This window comes from Macaca mulatta, chromosome X (genome assembly GCF_049350105.2).
Source record: "Macaca mulatta isolate MMU2019108-1 chromosome X, T2T-MMU8v2.0, whole genome shotgun sequence".
In the NCBI taxonomy this organism is placed as follows: Eukaryota; Metazoa; Chordata; class Mammalia; order Primates; family Cercopithecidae; genus Macaca; species Macaca mulatta.
In genome coordinates this window covers 161,143,686-161,162,570 of record NC_133426.1, presented here as the reverse complement: position 1 = coordinate 161,162,570, position 18,885 = coordinate 161,143,686, and the positions used below count along the sequence as shown (strand labels likewise).

The following is an 18,885-nucleotide window of genomic DNA, read 5'->3' as shown; positions in this document are numbered from 1 at the left end:
AGGAGAATCACTTGAACCTGGGAGGCAGAGGTTGTGGTGAGCCGAGATTGTACCACTGGCACTCCAACCTGGGTGACAGAGCAATACTCTGTCTCAAAAAAAAAAAAAATTGCTTTGCCCTCTTGGGGTCTTTTGTGATTTCATATTAATTTAAATTTTTTTTTAATTTCTGTGAAGAACACCATTGAGATTTTGAGATTTTGATACAGATCACATCAAATCTATAGATTACTTTGGGTATTGTGGACATTTTAACAATACTAATTCAATCTAGGAATATGGAATATCTTTTATTTATCTGTGTCTTCTTTAATTTCCTTCATAAATGTTTTCTATATTTTCATTGTACGAGTCTTTCATTTCTTTGGTTAAGTCTATTCATAAGTATTTTATTCTTTTGTTGCTATTGTAAATAAGATTATTTTCTAATTTCCTTTGGGATAGTTTATAGTGTATAGAAACACCACTGACTTCTGTATGTTGATTTTGTATCCTGCAACTTTACAGAATCATGTATTAGTTCTAATAATTTTTTGTTGAGTCTTTAGAGTTTTCTACATGTACGATCGTGTCATCTGCAAAAAGAGATGATTTTACTATTCTCTCCTATTTGGATGCTTATTTTATTTATTTATTTTTTTAAATTATATTTGAAGTTCTGGGGTACATGTGCAGAACGTGCAGTTTTGTTACATAGGTATACATGTGCCCTGGTGGTTTGGTGCACCCATCAACCCGTCACCTACATCAGGTATTTCTTCTAATGTTATCCCTCTCCTAACCCCCCACCCCCCAACAGGCCCTGGTGTGCGATGTTCCCCTCCCTGCTTCTATATGTTCTTATTGTTCAGCTCCCACTTATGAGTGAGAACATGCAGTGTTTGGTTTTCTGATTTTGTGATAGTTTGCTGAGAATGATGGTTTCCAGCTTCATCCATGTCCCTGCAAAGGACATGAACTCATCCTTTTTAATGGCGGTATAGTATTCCATGGTGTATATGTGCTACATTTTCTTAATCCAGTCTATCATTGATGGACATTTGGGTTGGTTCCAAGTCTTCTGCTATTGTGAATAGTGCCACAATAAAAATACATGTGCATGTGTCTTTATCGTAGAATGATTTATAATCCTTTGGGCATATGCCCAGTAATGGGATTGCTGGGTCAAATGGTATTTCCAGTTCTAGATCCTTTAGGAATCGCCAAACTGTCTTCCACAATGGTTGAATTAATTTACACTCCCATCAACAGTGTAAAAGCGTTGCTATTTTTCCACAACCTCTCTAGCATCTGTTGTTTCCTGACTTTTTAATGATCACCATTCTAACTGGCATGAAATGGTATCTCTTTTTTTTTTTTTAATGGTACATAAAGCTTTATTGTGGTATAATTTACATATCGTAAAATGTGCCCATTGTAACTGTATACATTATTTTTTAGTAAATTTATGGTTTTAGAGCATTTTCATCATCTCAAAAACTTCCCTCAGCCCATATGCAGTAAATTCCCACTACCACCCCTAATTCCAAGCAACTATTGCTTTCATTTCAGTCTTTCTTTTAACATAACTTTTTTTTTTTAATACTTTAAGTTCTAGGGTACATGTGCATAACGTGCAGGTTTGTTACATATGTATACTTGTGCCATGTTGGCTAATATCCAGAACCTACAAAGAACTCAAACAAATTTACAAGAAAAAAACAAACAACCCCATCAAAAAGTGGGCAAAGGATATGAACAGACATTTCTCAAAAGAAGACATTCATACAGCCAACAGACACATGAAAAATTGCTCATCATCACTGGCCGTCAGAGAAATGCAAATCAAAACCACAATGAGATACCATCTCACACCAGTTAGAATGGCAATCATTAAAAAGTCAGGAAACAACAGGTGCTGGAGAGGATGTGGAGAAACAGGAACACTTTTACACTGTTGGTGGGATTGTAAACTAGTTCAACCATTATGGAAAACAGTGTGGTGATTCCTCAAGGATCTAGAGCTAGAAGTACCATATGACCCAGCCATCCCATTACTGGGTATATACCCAAAGAATTATAAATCATGCTGCTATAAAGACACATGTACACGTATGTTTATTGCGGCACTATTCACAATAGCAAAGACTTGGAATAAACCCAAATATCCATCAGTGACAGACTGGATTAAGAAAATGTGGCACATATACACCATGGAATGCTATGCAGCCAAAAAAAAAGGATGAGTTCGTGTCCTTTGTAGGGACATGGATGCAGCTGGAAACCATCATTCTCAGCAAACTATCGCAAGAACAGAAAACCAAACACCACATGTTCTCATTCATAGGTGGGAACTGAACAATGAGATCACTTGGACTCAGGAAGGGGAACATCACACACCGGGGCCTATCATGGGGAGGGGGGAGGGGGGAGGGATTGCATTGGGAGTTATACCTGATGTAAATGACGAGTTGATGGGTGCTGACGAGTTGATGGGTGCAGCACACCAACATGGCACAAGTATACATATGTAACAAACCTGCACAAAATGGTATCTCATTGTGGTTTTGATTTGCATTTCTCTAATACCCAGTCATGATGAGCATTTTTTCATATGTCTGTTGGCTGCATAAATGTCTTCTTTTGAGAAGTGTCTATTCATATCCTTTGCCCATTTTTTGATGGGGTTGTTTTTTTCTTGTAAATTTGTTTTAAGTTCTTTGTAGATTCTGGATATTAGCCCTTTGTCAGATGGATAGATTGCAAAAATTTTCTCCCATTCTGTAGGTTGCCTGTTCACTCTGATGATAGTTTCTTTTGCTGTGCAGAAGCTCCTTAGTTTGATTAGATCCCATTTGTCAATTCTGGCTTTTGTTGTCATTGCTTTTGGTGTTTTAGACATGAAGTCTTTGCCCATGCCTATGTCCTGAATGGTATTACCCAGGTTTCCCTCTAGGATTTTTATGGTCCTAGGTCTTACATTTAAGTCTTTGATCCATCTTGAGTTGATTTTTGTAAAAGGTGTAAGGAAGGGGTCCAGTTTCAGTTTTCTGCATATGGCTAGCCAGTTTTTCCAACACCATTTATTAAATAGGGAATCTTTTCCCCATTGCTTGTTTGTGTCAGGTTTGTCAAAGAAAAGATGGTTGTAGCTGTGTGGTGTTATTTCTGAGGCCTCCGTTCTGTTCCATTGGTCTATATCTCTGTTTTGGTACCAGTACCATGCTGTTTTGGTTACTGTAGTCTTGTACTGTAGTTTGAAGTCAGGTAGCATGATGCCTCCAGCTTTGTCCTTCTTGCCCAGGATTGTCTTGGCTATGTGGGCTCTTTTTTGGTTCCATCTGAAGTTTAAAGTAGTTTTTTCCAATTTTGTGAAGAAAGTCAGTGGTAGCTTGATGGAGATAGCATTGAATCTATAAATTACTTTGGGCAGTATGGCCATTTTCACGATATTGATTCTTCCTATCCATGAGTATGGAATGCTCTTCCATTTGTTTGTGTCCTCTTTTATTTCATTGAGCAGTGGTGTGTAGTTCTCCTTGAAGAGGTCCTTCACATCCCTTGTAAGTTGTATTCCTAGGTATTTTATTCTCCGTAGCAATTGTGAATGGGAGTTCACTCATGATTTGGCTATCCGTTTGTCTGTTATTGGTGTGTAGGAATGCTTGTGATTTTTGCACATTGACTTTGTATCCTGAGAATTTGCTGAAGTTGCTTATCAGCTTAAGGAGGTTTTTGGCTGAGATGATGGGATTTTCTAAATATACAATCATGTCATCTGCAAAGAGAGACAATTTGACTTCCTTTTTTCCTATTTGAGTACGCTTTATTGCTTTCTCTTGCCTGATTGCCCTGGCCAGAACTTCCAATACTATGTTGAATAGGAGTGGTATGAGAGGGCATCATTGTCTTGTGCCAGTTTTCAAAGGGAATGCTTCCAGTTTTTGCCCATTCCGTGTGATATTGGCTGTGGGTTTGTCATAAATAGCTCTTATTATTTTGAGGTATGTTCCATCGATACCTAGTTTATTGAGAGTGTTTAGCATGAAGAGGTATTGAATTTTATCGAAGGCCTTTTCTGCATCTATTGAGATAATCATGTGGTTTTTGTCTTCGGGTCTCTTTATGTGATGGATTATGTTTATTGATTTGCATATGTTGAACCAGCCTTGCATCCCAGGGATGAAGCCAACTTGATTGTGGAGGATAAGCTTTTTGATGTGCTGCTGAATTCAGTTAACCAGTATTTTATTGAGGATTTTCGCACTGATGTTCATCAGGGATATTGGCCTGAAATTTTCTTTTTTTGTTGTGTCTCTGCCAGGTTTTGGTATCAGGATTATGCTGGCCTCATAAAATGAGTTAGGGAGGATTCCCTCTTTTTCTATTGTTTGGAATAGTTTCAGAAGGAATGGTACCACCTCCTCTTTGTACCTCTGGTAGAATTCAGCTGTGAATCTGTCTGGTCCTGGATTTTTTTTTGGTTGGTAGGCTATTAATTACTGCCTCAATTTCAGAACTTGTTATAGGTCTATTCAGTGATTTGACTTCTTCCTGGCTAAGACTTGGGAGAGTGTATGTGTCCAGGAATTTATCTATTTCTTCTGGATTTTCTAGTTTATTTTCATAGATGTGTTTATAAGTATTCTCTGATGGTAGTTTGTATTTCTGTGGGATCAGTGGTGATATCACCAATATCATTTTTTATTGCATCTACTTGATTCTTTTCTTCTTTATTAGTCTGGCTAGCAGTCTATCTATTTTGTTGAAGAAATTCCCATTTAAAAAAGGTTATATCTCTGATTAGTGCCACAACATGATGAACTTTGAAAATATGCTAAGTGAAGGCCAGGCGCGGTGGCTCACGCCTGTAATCCCAGCACTTTGGGAGGCCAAGGCGGGCAGATCACGATCCTGGATTCATTGATTTTTTGAAGAGTTTTTCGTGTCTCTATCTCTTTCAGTTCTGCTCTGATCTTAGTTATTTCATGTCTTCTGCTAGCTTTTGAATTTGTTTGCTGTTACTTCTCTAATTCTTTAATTTTGATGTTAGGGTGTCAATTTTCAATATTTCCTGCTTTCTCTTGTGGGCATTTAGTGCTATAAATTTCCCTCTAAACACTGGTTTAAATGTGTCCTAGAGATTCTGGTACGTTGTGTCTTCGTTCTCCTTGGTTTCAAAGAACAGCTTTACATCTGCCTTCATTTCATTATTTACCTGGTAGTCATTCAGGAGCAGGTTGTTCAGTTTGCAGTAGAAAATGACTTCACTTGCCCCAGACCTAATAATTTCCCTTGTTCCCACTTCTTCTTGGTGCTTTCCTCCTTTGTGTCTACCATCGTAACATTCATCTAACCATAGTTGTCTTACGTAGATGTTGGGTGCTGTTGAGAAATGCACAAAGCAAATTAGAAGGAAGATGTGATTGACAAAAAATTGTTTTTTACTGTGTATTCACTTTCCATGTATTTGTGCTAATCTCTCCATACAGGTCTTCTTTGGCAATGTGGATTCATCTGGGATAAAACACAATATTTTTAACCCTCCAATTATTGCTCGATACATCCGTTTGCACCCAACTCATTATAGCATTCGCAGCACTCTTCGCATGGAGTTGATGGGCTGTGATTTAAATAGTAAGTGCCAAGTCATCCTATATTCTTCTTCCCTCAACTGTGGGTAGGGCGACTAACTGTTCTAGTTATCCTGAGACTGGGGGAGGGTTCCCAGTATCAGGACACAAAATTGTCAGTGCTAAAACCAGCGCAGTCCTGGGCAAACCCAGAAATACCATTCAACCCAGCAACGCCATAACTGGGTGTATACTCAAAGGAATATAAATCATTCTGTCATAAAGACACATGTATACATATATTCATTTCCGCACGATTCACAATAGCAAAGGCATGGAATCAACCTAAATGCCCATCAACAACAGACTGGATAAAGAAAATGTGGTACATACATACCATGGAATACTATGCAGCCATAAAAAAGAATGAGTTCATGTCCTTTTCAGCAACATAGATGCAGCTAGAGGCCATTATCATAAATGAACTAATGCAAGAACAGAAAACCAAATATCACCTGTTCTCATAAATGGGAGCTAAACATTAAATGCACATGGACACAATAATGGAAACTCAGGAGGGGAGAGGTTGGGAGGGGGGTGTGGGTTTGAAGGTTACGTATTGGGTACTACACTCACTACCTGGGTGAGGGGATCATTCATACACCAAGCCTCAGTGACATGCAATTTACCCATGCAACAAACCTACCCATATACCCCCTAGAACCTAAAATAAAAGTAGAAGAAGAAAAGAAACAAGGAAAATTAAAGAGTCACACAAAGTGGGAAGAGCTGGCCAGAAAACAGATAACAATAACAGAATTGGCTGGGCGTGGTGGCTCACACCGGTAATCCCAGCACTTTGGGAGGCCAAGGTGGGCAGATCACGAGGTCAGGAGATCAAGACCATCCTGGCTAACACGGTGAAACCCCGTCTGTACTAAAAATACAAAAAATTAGCTGGTCATGGTGGCGTGCGCCTGTAGTCCCAGCTACTCTGGAGGCTGAGGCAAGAGAATCACTTGAACCCGGGAGGTGGAGGTTGCAGTGAGCCGAGATCACGCCACTGCACTCCAGCCTGGGTAACAAAGCGAGACTCCATCTCAAAAAACAAAACAAAACAAAAAACCAATAACAGAATCTATGCAAAAGTTAACACCTGAGAAATGATATTACGATGACAGTAGCCCTAGAATATCAGTGGAGGCTGCTCAGTATAACTGATGCTGAAGCATGTCCTTGTGATAACCTTCTTTTTTCTTTTCTTTGAGGTTGCAGCATGCCGTTGGGAATGGAGAGTAAAGCAATATCAGATGCACAGATTACTGCTTCATCCTACTTCACCAATATGTTTGCCACCTGGTCTCCTTCAAAAGCTCGACTTAACCTCCAAGGAAGGAGTAATGCCTGGAGACCTCAGGTAAGAGGCAACAGATTTACTCTTTAACTGACTCAAAGCAGTGGTTGGGGAAAAAATGGGGGAAGCCCTTGACTGTTTCTTCCGAGGTATTTCTGTCAACTGTTAGTCCTAAAAAGAGTGTCAAGGAAGTTTGATTATGGGCTAATATCTGTCAAAGAATTGTAGAAGCTAAAGTCCATTTTACATATAAATATCAACAATTAGCTTTCTTTCCAGGTTTCTCATTACATCAATGGAAAGTAAACATTTACTGTGCATCTTAGTATCCCCAGGATGCGTCTAGGGATACAAAGGTGAATTGTGAAAAATTTTGGCCCTGAAGTTGCTTAGAGTTGAATAAGAGAGACTGATTAGCCAATAGAAAGTAGAGGCCTGGCAGCGCGGTGGCTCATGCCTGTAATCCCAGCACTTTGGGAGGCTGAGGCGGGCTGATCACAAGGTCAGGAGTTCGAGACCAGTCTTTTGCTGAGGCAGGATAATCACATGAACCTGGGAGGCGGACGTTGCAGTGAGCTGAGATCACACTATTGCACTCTGGCCCAGGCGACCGTGCCTGACTCCGTCTCAAAAAAAAAAAAAAAAAAAAAAAAAAGAAAGAAAGAAAGAAAGAGTGAGGCTGGGCACAGTGGCTCACTCCTGTAATCCTAGCACTTTGGGAGGCCTAGGTGGCAGATCACCTAAAGTCAGGAGTTCAAGACCAGCCTGGCCAACCTGGTGAAGCCTCATCTCTACTAAAAATAGAAAATTATCCGGGCATGGTGGTGGGTACCTGTAACCACAGGTACTCGGGAGGCTGAGGCAGGAGAATCGCTTGAACTTGGGAGGCAGAGGTTCAGTGAGCTGAGATCGTGCCATTGCACTCCCGCCCGGGTGACAAAGCGAGACTCCATCTCCAAAAAAGAAAGTAGAGTGAGAAATGCTGTGGTATGGTTAAGAGGGATTTGGGAATTTCTGGGAGTAAATGGTTACCAAGAGGCTACTAATCCAACTCTATTGCCCTCAGGTGAATAATCCAAAAGAGTGGCTGCAAGTGGACTTCCAGAAGACAATGAAAGTCACAGGAATAACTACTCAGGGAGTAAAATCTCTACTTACCAACATGTATGTGAAGGAGTTCCTCATCTCCAGCAGTCAAGATGGCCATCACTGGACTCTCTTCTTTCAGAATGGCAAAGTAAAGGTATGCTGGTCTCCTTGGAAAGAAAGGAAAAAAAAAAAACCACCTCTCCTAGAGCTTAGCATAACATAACAAGGTTGATATATGACCAAACTTTCAGGGCAACATTTATTAAGTACCTAAGGTAGCAAGACATTGTAAAACGCATTCTGAGAGAACACGGTGACTTTAAGAAAAAGGTAAAGTACTGAGAAAAGGGCAGAGTAGATCCAAGAGTTGATTCTCCTCATCAGCACCTTGATTCCCAAGCCTTTTTGACCTTTAACTTTAGTGGTCCAGGAAGTCTTCATTCTTAATCTGGGTTTACTGGATAATTCAACAAATTGTGCTGATGAAAAGACATGACATAAACTCTTATCATCCCATGAGTAATGGGGGAAGGAATAGTTCCTCTCTTTGGTATTTTCTATATTCTTTGTTCACTAAGAGTTAACCATGATGTGGTCCTTACCAATCTCTCTAATATAGTCTCTTGCCACTTGGCTCTTTAAGCTCCATCCATACTAAGAAGTTCGGCCGGGCGCGGTGGCTCAGGCCTGTAATCCCAGCACTTTGGGAGGCCGAGACGGGCGGATCACGAGGTCAGGAGATCGAGACCATCCTGGCTAACGCGGTGAAACCCGTCTCTACTAAAAAATACAAAAAATTAGCCGGGCGAGGTGGCGGCGCCTGTAGTCCCAGCTACTCGGGAGGCTGAGGCAGGAGAATGGCGGGAACCCGGGGGGCGGAGCTTACAGTGAGCTCTGCACTGCACTCCAGCCTGGGCGACAGACCAAGACTCTGTCTCAAAAAAAAAAAAAAAGAAAAAAAGAAATTCTCGGGTCACTAAACACAGCACATTGTATCTCATATCAGGCTTTTAAATAGATACTATTTCTTCTACCTGGAACATTTTTCTAGCTGCGCACTACTGCCACTTTCACCTGACTCATTCTTTAAGTCTCAGATAAGCATCATGTTCAAGAAGAATTCCCTTATCCATCAAGGCTGGATTAAAGACTTCACCAAACTGGCAGTTTGGTGAACTAAAGTCTAGACATTGGACATTCTAGAAGAAATTCCCATTTAAAAAAGGTTATATCTCTGATTAGTGCCACAACATGACGAACTTTGAAAATATGCTAAGCGAAGGCCGGGCGCGGTGGCTCATGCCTGTAATCCCAGCACTTTGGGAAGCCGAGGAGGGTGGATCACGAGGTCAGGAGATCGAGACCATCCTGGCTAACACAGTACAACCCTGTCTCTTCTAAAAATACAAAAAATTAGCCGGGCGTGGCGGCGGGCGCCTGTAGTCCCAGGTACTCAGGAGGCTGAGGCAGGAGAATGGCGTGAACCCGGGAGGCGGAGCTTGCAGTGAGCTGAGATTGCGCCACTGCACTCCAACCTGGGCCACAGAGTGAAACTCAGTCTAAAAAAAAAAGAAGAAAATATGCTAAGTGAATAGGCCAGACATAAAAGGATATAGATATTGTATGATTCTACTTATATGAGTGTGTTAGTCAGGGATATCCAAAGAAACAGAACCAATAGGAGATTCTGTCTGTCTGTCTGCCTTCTCTCTCTGGATGAGCTAAACTCTTTTAGTTCAAGACTGAAAGCAGGAAAAAGCAGATGTTCCAGTCCAAAGGCAGTCAGGCAGCAAAAATACTTTCTTAGTTGGGGAAGACTCAGCCTTTTTGTTCTATTCAGGCCTTCAACTAATTGGATGATGCCTGTCCACATTAGGGAGGGCAATCTGCTTTACTCAGTCTACTGACTTCAGTGTTAATCTAATTCAAAAACACCCTCGGAGAAATACTCAGAATAATGTTTGAGTAAATATCTGGGCACCTTATAACCAAGTAAAGTAGATACATAAAAATAACCATCACAAGTCCACCCCTTGTCAATGTAGCACCCACCATACACATCTCCTTTATCCCTAAATAGAGACAGAAATGAGGTCCTAATTCCACCTAACATGATATGACAAAACTTGACTGGTATTGATAACTACCTTCTTCTACTACCCATTCTGTGTTGACTTTGCCTTCAGCAAGCATCTCAGCTGATTGTGGTTCTTTACCTGATGGGGTGACCCGAACCTTTATTCCTGAAGAGCGTGGGCCATTAGTAGTCCTGCATGGATTGGGTTGCTGTAGTTTCCCATTGACCAGAATCATAGGGTGTGGTAATAGTAAGAGATACTCTAAGGGATCTATTATATTCTAGACACACTCTTCCATACCTCCATTGTGAAGTAGTAGTCCAGTTTCCTTCCAGGAAGGACAAAACGCTGCCCCTTCCATGATTAACATATTCTAGTGTAATCAGCCTGCTGCCAGATAGCTGGCTGATCATCCTGGGAAATACTGCCATACTGGGGACTCTGTGTTTGTCTCTACTGCTATCAGATTGGGCCCTTAGCAGTGGCCATAGACAGGTCAGCCTTGTTGAATAGAAGTCCATGTTGCTGAGCCCACGCATAACCTCTATCCCTGCCACCATGGCTACTTTGTTCATGAGCCCATCAGGCAGTGACATAGGGGGCTGAGTAAAGAGGATGACTGGTATCCACAGAACAGGTCATCATATCTACTTTTTTTTTTTTTTTTTTTTTTGAGATGGAGTCTTGCTCTGTCACCCAGGCTGGAGTGCAATGGCACGATCTCGGCTCACTGCAACCTCTGCCTCCCGGGTTCAAGCATTTCTCATGCCTCAGCCTCCCAAGTAGCTGGGACTACAGGTGCACATCACCACACCTGGCTAATTTTTGTATTTTTAGTAGAGACAGAGTTTCACCATGTTGGCCAGGCTGGTCTTGAACTCCTAACCTCAGGTGATCTTCCTGCCTTTGCCTCCCAAAGTGCTGGGATTACAGGTGTGAGCCACTGCACCCGGCTCATCATATTTACTTGATTACTGAAATCCTTATCTGCTGAGGTCACCCTTTGTTGAGCACTCACATGGGACATAAATATCTTCACATCCTTCGCCCATTCAGAGAGATCTGTCTGCATACCTCTTCCCCAAATTTCTTTGTCACCTGTTTTCTAATCATGTTCCTTCCAAGTCCATATCTGGACAAAGCACTGACTACAGCCCATAATTTGACATATAATTGCACACCTGGCCATTTCTTCTTCTAAGCAAAGTCCACAACCAGGTACACTGCCTAAAATTCTGCCCACTGTCCTTCATGGATATCTCAGATAGAGACTGTCCACTTTTGTGTAGTACCTGCATATCATGCAAAACCATTGGTAAACCAGGTCCAAGACTCCTCTTCCTCTGTAAACTGATCATAGGGAACTCCCAATGAGGCCATAAGTGCAGGCTGGGAGAGAGAAGGCAGGGTAGCAGAAACAGGCACCATGGACAGTTGGGCTACTTCTTAATGTAATTTACATGTGCCTTCAGGACCTGCTCAGACCTAACCATGTATATACCACTTCCATTTGATGATGGAGTGCCATTATTCATACCCAACTTTATGGCTTGGTAGATCAGATAACACCTAGTTCATGATGGGCAGTTCAGGTCACATGGCAACTTGGTGGTCTGTGGCTAAGCATTCGGTATCTACTAAGGCCCAGTTGTAGGCCAAGAGCTACTCACAAAAGGAGAATAGCTATTCACAGAGGATTACAGGAGGATTTCTCACTATAATAGCCCCTGCTCCATAAGTCAGGGAACCAATGTGAAGATCCTGCTAGCTGCTCAATGTATCTGTTCCAATTACACATTCCAGGACTGGGGAAATAACCACAAGATAGGCTCACAGATCCTCTGCATCCACTTTGAGATGGACTTGAGCTAAAATTCCATTGATCATTTGACCCTCCATAAGCCCATACTCTTGACTGGTGGACCACAGTGACATTTTGGGTCTCCAGAAATTAGTGCCAGTTCAGAGCCATTGTCCAGTAGTCCCTAAAAGGTCTGATTAAGTATTTTTCTTCAATGCACAGTTATTCTGATAGAAAGGCCATATGTCCCTTTGGGGAAGGCTGAGAGAAAGTAACAGTATTCTTGGCAGTGTACCAGAGTCCTTCCTCAAGGACACTGAGCCTCCCCTTCATTCAAGTAGTGCTGGATCTGTAAACTTGCTCAAGTCTGGGAATTGATTGAGAGGCCGTAACTCTGTTTTTATTATTCAAGTTAGACTTTTGTTCACTTGACCTAGAACTTTTCCGCTTATACAGATCAAGTATTTGGTAGGCATTCTATCTATATCTCATCTAGGAACACTATAATCTACTAGCCAACACCATAGTCATACTATTCTAATTGCTGCTTTGACTCTGCTATCCCTTATGGTAACCACACGTACCTTGCCTTTGGCAGTTGAGTGCTGCCCCTTTTCCCCTGTCACCCCAGGATCCAATTATTCCCATCGTATTTAGGTTTTCTAATTCAGTGAATGCAGGTCCCGCTGTAAGGTGTCACCTACAGAGAAGAGTGATCACAGAGCCCTTCGAGGATGCTGAGGTTCCTCTGACAAATTTATTTCTCAAAGTAATGGTGAGATCTGTGTCTTCTGAACTCTCCCAGTGTTGGTGAGTAGGTCTTAAATGACAAATTAACTCAAGCATTTCAATCTCCTTTCTTCTACGTTAAACCAGGGCAAGTTTGAAATTTCTAGTTTGCTCACTGTGGGCCATCTTTTGGTCTGTGTTTCAGTCAACCAATTAAACCGTTAGAGGCCTTCCTAATTCCCTGAGATGCAACATTAAATCCAGAATGTCTGCTTAGTGGGCCCATGTCAATAAATTTGGCCTAATCCAACTTTATGTGCCTTCCACTATTATCTCACATCCTTAGTACCCATTCCTATACATATCCTCTGGATGCCTGTTTGTGTAAATTAGAAAACTCAAGTCATTCTTTTGGAGTGTAGTGCATCTTGTCATGGGTCACCTTCATACCTCACCTCGCCTGCTGGGACTTGAGTGTAGTTAGAGATCTAATAACAAAGAGGGGTGGTAGGGTGGGTCCTGAAGGCAATCAGCATTATCTTGCATGGCAGTTGCCTCAGGAGAGGCCATTACAGTTTCCGCAGGCAGTGCAGGGTTAATCCACTTAGACTGGAGTGGAGACACTGCCACCACAGGGATGGAGAGACAACTTTCACTGGCAAAGAAGACTCATCAATATTTAGGAACTCAATGTCCCCAGCTTAATCAGGGTCTTCCACACATACCTAATCCAACTTATAGTGCCCCATTCTTTCCCAATCAATGCCCTTGCTTTAACAGTAGAAACCCTGCAAAGCTGGAAGTTTGACTTGCTTTGTAATTCAGTTAGTCACGGGATGAGATTTGGCATTTGATTTTCAGCAATCTCAGCTCTGTGGCTACAGTAGATAAGGGTCTCCTTCAGGGCATACATAGAATCTGTCAGGTCATTTATGCAGCTCTTGAGCTGGGAATTCAAATTTCTGAGCTCCTCCTTTTCTTTCATCACTTTTTCCAGCAACATTAGCAGCAACCGACTAATCTCATCATTTCATTAGTTTGACAAATATGTTCATAAATGTCAATATACATAGTCACCAAGACCCTTGCTTCTTATAAGTAGTTATTAGGAGTATCCAATGGAGATATTTTGCATATACATATATTTTGAGATGGAGTCTCACTCTGTCGCCCAGGCCAGAGTGCAGTGGCGTGATCTCAGCTCACTACAACCTCCATCTACCAGGTTCAAGGGATTCTCATGCCTCAGCCTCCCAAGTAGCTGGGATTACAGGCACCTGCCTAATTTTTGTGTTTTTAGTAGAGACAGGGTTTTGTCATGTTGGCCAGGCTGCTCTCGAACTCCTGACCTCAGGTGATCCATCCGCCTCGGCCTCCCAAAGTGCTGGGATTACAGGCGTGAGCCACTGCGCCCAGCCTGGCCTGCATATTTCTATTACCAGATCATGCCGTGGACAATTTTTACTACTGAAAATAGTCAGTAGTGTCTTTAAATTTCATCAGATTACAGAACCAATTCCAGAAATCCAATAACAAATGTATAAAATTTATCCTTGAAGTTCTGTTCCTTTAGAATCACTCTTGGTGTGAAAATCTATATTAGTCATGGTTCCCAAAGAAACAGAACCAAGAGGAGACACACGCGCGCACGCGCGCGCACACACACACACACACACTTATAAGGAATTAGCTTATGTGATTATGGAGTCTGACAAGTCTCAAGATCTGCAGGATGAGTTGGCAACCTAGAGACCCCTGAGAGCTGATTTGTAGTTCCAGTTCAAAGATCAGCAGGCTGCAGACCTAGAAAGAGTTAAAATGTTTTAGTTTGAGGCCAAAGGCAGAAAAAAAACAAAACCGAAGTCCCAGTTTAAAGGTAGTCAAATAGAAGGAACTGTCTCTTACTAAGAGGACAGTCAGCCTTTTTGTTATATTTAGCCCTTCAACTGATTGGATAAGTTCCACCTACACTGGGGAGGACAATCTGCTTTACTTAGTCTATCAACTCAAATGTTAATCTCACCACAAAACACTCTCACAGACACACATAAAATAAAGTTTAATCAAATATATGGGCACCCCATGACCCAGTCAAGTTGACACATAAAATTAACCACCATAATGAGGTATCTAGAGTAGGCAAATTCATAAAGACAGAAAGTAGAAAAGAGGTTACCAGGGGCTTGGAATGGGGAGGAAATGGAGAGTTATTTTTAATGAGTACAGAGTTTCTGTTTGGGGTGATGAAAAAGTTCTGGAAATGGATAGTGGTAATGGGTGCACAATATTGTGAATATACTTAATACCACTAAATTGTACACTTAAAATGATTAAAATGGTAAATTTTATGTGTATTGTACAACAACAAAAAAGGCTATATCACTGACAATACATTGTTGTATTTGGCAAAGAAAGGGGAATCTCCAGCCCCCTCATCAAAAAAAACCCCACAAACTTCCATTTTAAAATAATGAGCTGAAATCATAGCAGAGAGAGGTGAATAATGAGCAAATATAAAAAGGAAGACCTGAAACTCTAAACAGCTCCTCATTACCCGCTCCCCTCCAGGCCCTGGTAACCACATTCTACTTTTTGTTTCTATGAATTTGACTACTTTAGATACCAAATATAATAAATTTCTATATATCTATATATTTTTAACTCCATAATATATATATATTTTTATATATATTATATATAATATATATTTTATATATTCAAGTAACAAACTTTTATATTGTTTAAAAGGTAAATGTTTGTTTAGATTTACACACATAGTAACCTCTTTTTTGTCTTTATTATTGTGTTTCAACCTCTGGTTGACAGAGTGAGACTCCATTTCTAAAAAATAAAAATAAAATTGTATCCTATTTAAAAAAAAAAAAAAGCAAAAGCAAATCGTGTGCATTTTATAAAAGGCATATCTAAAACATTAGATACAGAAAAGTTGCAAGACAAAGATAGGAAAAGAAGTTATGCAAATATCTAAAAGATATCGATTGCAGCTCTATTGATAGCAGAAAAATAGACTTTAAAGCAAGAAAGTATTACTGGAGATTAAGAATGTGATTTCATGGCCAGATGTGGTGGCTCACGCCTGTAATCCCAGCACTTTGGGAGCCCAACGCGGGCAGATCACGAGGTCAGGAGATCAAGACCATCCTGGCTAACAAGGTGAAACCCCATCTGTACTAAAAAAAAAAAATACAAAAAATTAGCCGGGCATGGTGGCGGGTGCCTGTAGTCCCAGCTACTCAGGAGGCTGAGGCAAGAGAATGGCATGAACCCAGGAGGTGGAGCTTGCAGTGAGCAGAGATGACGCCACTGCACTCCAGCCTGGGCGACAGAGTGAGACTCCGTCTCAAAAAAACAAAAAAAAAAGTGATTTCATAATAATCAAAGGTCTCTGAGAAAATAAAATTTGAATTTATATTATGTAATTACATAGCTTCAAAATATTTAAAGCAGAAACTGATAGAAAAAGGAAAATGGACAAATTCACAATTTAGAGTGCTAGATTTTAACACATTTCTCATCAAGTGATGGAACAATGTATAGAAATAGAACAGTTAACAATTCACAAGTTTGATCTTATAGACATATTTAGAAAATAGCACCTTGAAATTGCAGAATTACACATTCTTTGGAAGTACACAAAGGAAACATGTTAGAATTTTCCATTTTAAGCTACAAATAAAGTAGTCTCAAATTTCAGATAATATAAAACATGTTTTCTGGTCACAATACAATTAAAGTAGATATAAGTAAGAAAGAGATAACTATAAAATCTTCCTATGTTAGAAATCAAGAAATATACTTTTAAACCCATATGTCAAAGAAGAAATCATAAATTAGAAAATATTTTAAACTGAATGATAACAAGGCATGACATATTAAAATGTGGGAATCAGCTAAAGCAATACTTAGAAGGAAATGTATAGCCTTAAAAACATACATTAGAAAAGAAGAAAGCCTGAAAATTCATGAGCTAAGGTATGTCTCAAGAAGCTAGGGGAACAGCAAAATAAACCAAAAGGAAGTAGAAGCAAGGAAATAATAAAGATATGAAGTAAATGAAGTAAAAAAGAAACATACAATAGAGAGAATAAACAAAACCAAAAGTTGGTTCCTTGAAATTGACAAACTTCTGGCAAGAGCAATCAAGATGAAAAGAAGGCACAAATGATATCAGAAACTTTAAAAAATTGGACATCAATAAAGATCCCACAAAAATTTCTGCCAATATAAAAAATGAGAATACTTATTAATCTTTTAACAGTAAGTTTGGAAAATTAGGTAAAATGGATTAATCCCTGGTAAATACAACAAGAATGAATAAAAACCTTGAAACTCCTAAAACCTTTGAGAAACTGAATTTGTATTCAAAAATCTTCCCGCAAAAAAAAAATCCAGATCCAGATGGCTACACTAACTACATTCTACCAGTTTTTCAAGGGAGAAATAATATTAACCTTACAAAACTTCTTCCAGAAAATGGAAAAAGATGGTATGTTATTCAATTCTCTTATAATAATAGCATAACATTGACAACCAAACCCAACATGAACAGTATTAGAAAGGAAGATAATAGGCCCATTTTATTCATAAATATAAATCCCAAACAAAGTGTTAGCAATATGGATCCAAATTGGATTTATGTTAGGAATGCAAGGTTGGCTTATACATTAGAAAACTGATATAATTTATCACAGTGATAGACTGAAGGATTATACATATTGGATATCCTAAACAGTGCAATAAGATGAGAAAAAGAAGGAAAATATGTAAGGATTGAATATGATGAAAGGGGAAAACTCATTGTATATGGAAGATATGATGGCATAGATAGAAAATCCAAAGGAATTTATATATAAATTATTAGAATTTAAAAAATTTTTCAAGCTTGCTGAAAACAAAATAAATACCAAAATTAATTGTATTTCTGTATACCAGAAACAGTTGGAAAAATAGTTTTAAATAGCATTTTAAAATTCCAAGCACGAGTCACACATTCCTGTCAGATAATGGCAGCTGCCTAAATCTCTCCACACAGTCTTCAAAAACCATACATACACATACACACACACAATTTTAAATTATGACTAAAACCACCCATAACCCATCTACAGAATAACCAGAAGATAAAAAGTACTGAAAGTTTATATTTACAAGTAGAAAATAAATCTACAAATCTAGACAACCTTGCTCCAGAGAGAAACCCTGTCTCAAAAAAAAAAAAAAAAAAAGAAAGAAAGAAAGAAAGGAAGAAAGAAGAAAGCAAATGTTGGAACTTAACTGTCCTATAAAAACAAAAGTGAATCACGAAATCACAAGACCCACAGACCTCTTTGGTCCCATCTGTTAAATAAATTGCACTTCCATTTATCAACAGTAGAGCGTACTCCTGGCTCAGAAACCTAGTAAGGCACCCAGCCCTCATGTCTGCCTACATAAATCACCTCTTTTGCTGAAACAAGAAAATGTAAGGAATTTCTAAATGAATAGAAAATAGCACATGAGGCAGATGGTATTAATGTTCTTGAGTTTTTATTCCCTCTTTCCTTGAAAACCTCATCAACTTTAGGCATGGCCATGTGACTCATTTTGATCAATAGAATGTGATTGGACATGACATATACCACTTCCAAACAGAAGCTTTAAATGTGATTTTGTGTTTGACACTCTTGTGCCACTGCTCCAGGCTCCAGACTTTGAGCCTCTAGAATGATGAGTGAATAAATTTATTTTGTTTTAAAGGCACCAAGTGTGTAGTGAATTTGTTACAGTAGCCCTAGAAATCTAATACTAACAAAAACAATGTTAGAGTTGAATTAGAAGTGTCAGTGAGAACTTAGGAATTAAAAAAGCATATTCTTAGCACTGTTCGCTGAAGGAATCTAGAAGTAATTACACTGCGGTAATAACAAGCCCATCGCATGCCCAAATCTTGGTCTCTAACTGCCATTTTCCATTCAAAAGAATCTGAGCTCCCTAGAGAAATGACTTTTTCAAGGCGGGATCAAGGAAACTGCCAGGTGATCTTAGATGATCTTGGTGATCTTGATGTGCCAGAAGATAAATGGGATCATGGGAAAAGAACACAGCAACTGGCCCGAAGGGCTTCCTGTTGGCTAGATTTGAGACAATTTGAGCATCAAAAGGAATAATGAGGGTAATGGATCATAATTGGAAAATCAGTTTGCAACCATCAATATACTATTGAATACTTGTAAAGAACTTTAAGGGTTGCTAATACCATTGGATAAAAGCTTGTTGTGAAAC

General features: G+C 39.7%; 1 protein-coding gene across 11 annotated transcripts in view; it reads left to right on the top strand.

Moving 5' to 3' along the window:
• F8 (coagulation factor VIII) overlaps positions 1–18,885 on the top strand; it is a 198,570-nt gene that overhangs the window by 175,319 nt on the left and 4,366 nt on the right. For 10 of the 11 annotated variants that reach the window (XR_013412903.1, XM_077989003.1, XM_077989005.1 and 7 more), the window contains 3 exons: positions 5,472–5,616; positions 6,821–6,969; positions 7,973–8,149. Coding sequence is in view for 10 of the 11 variants with exons in the window: in XM_077989003.1 (XP_077845129.1) it covers positions 5,472–5,616; positions 6,821–6,969; positions 7,973–8,149 (471 nt within the window). In the remaining variant the exon portion in view is untranslated. The remainder of the gene's footprint in view (positions 1–5,471; positions 5,617–6,820; positions 6,970–7,972; positions 8,150–18,885) is intronic. The other variant, XM_077989004.1, reaches the window with a different exon arrangement.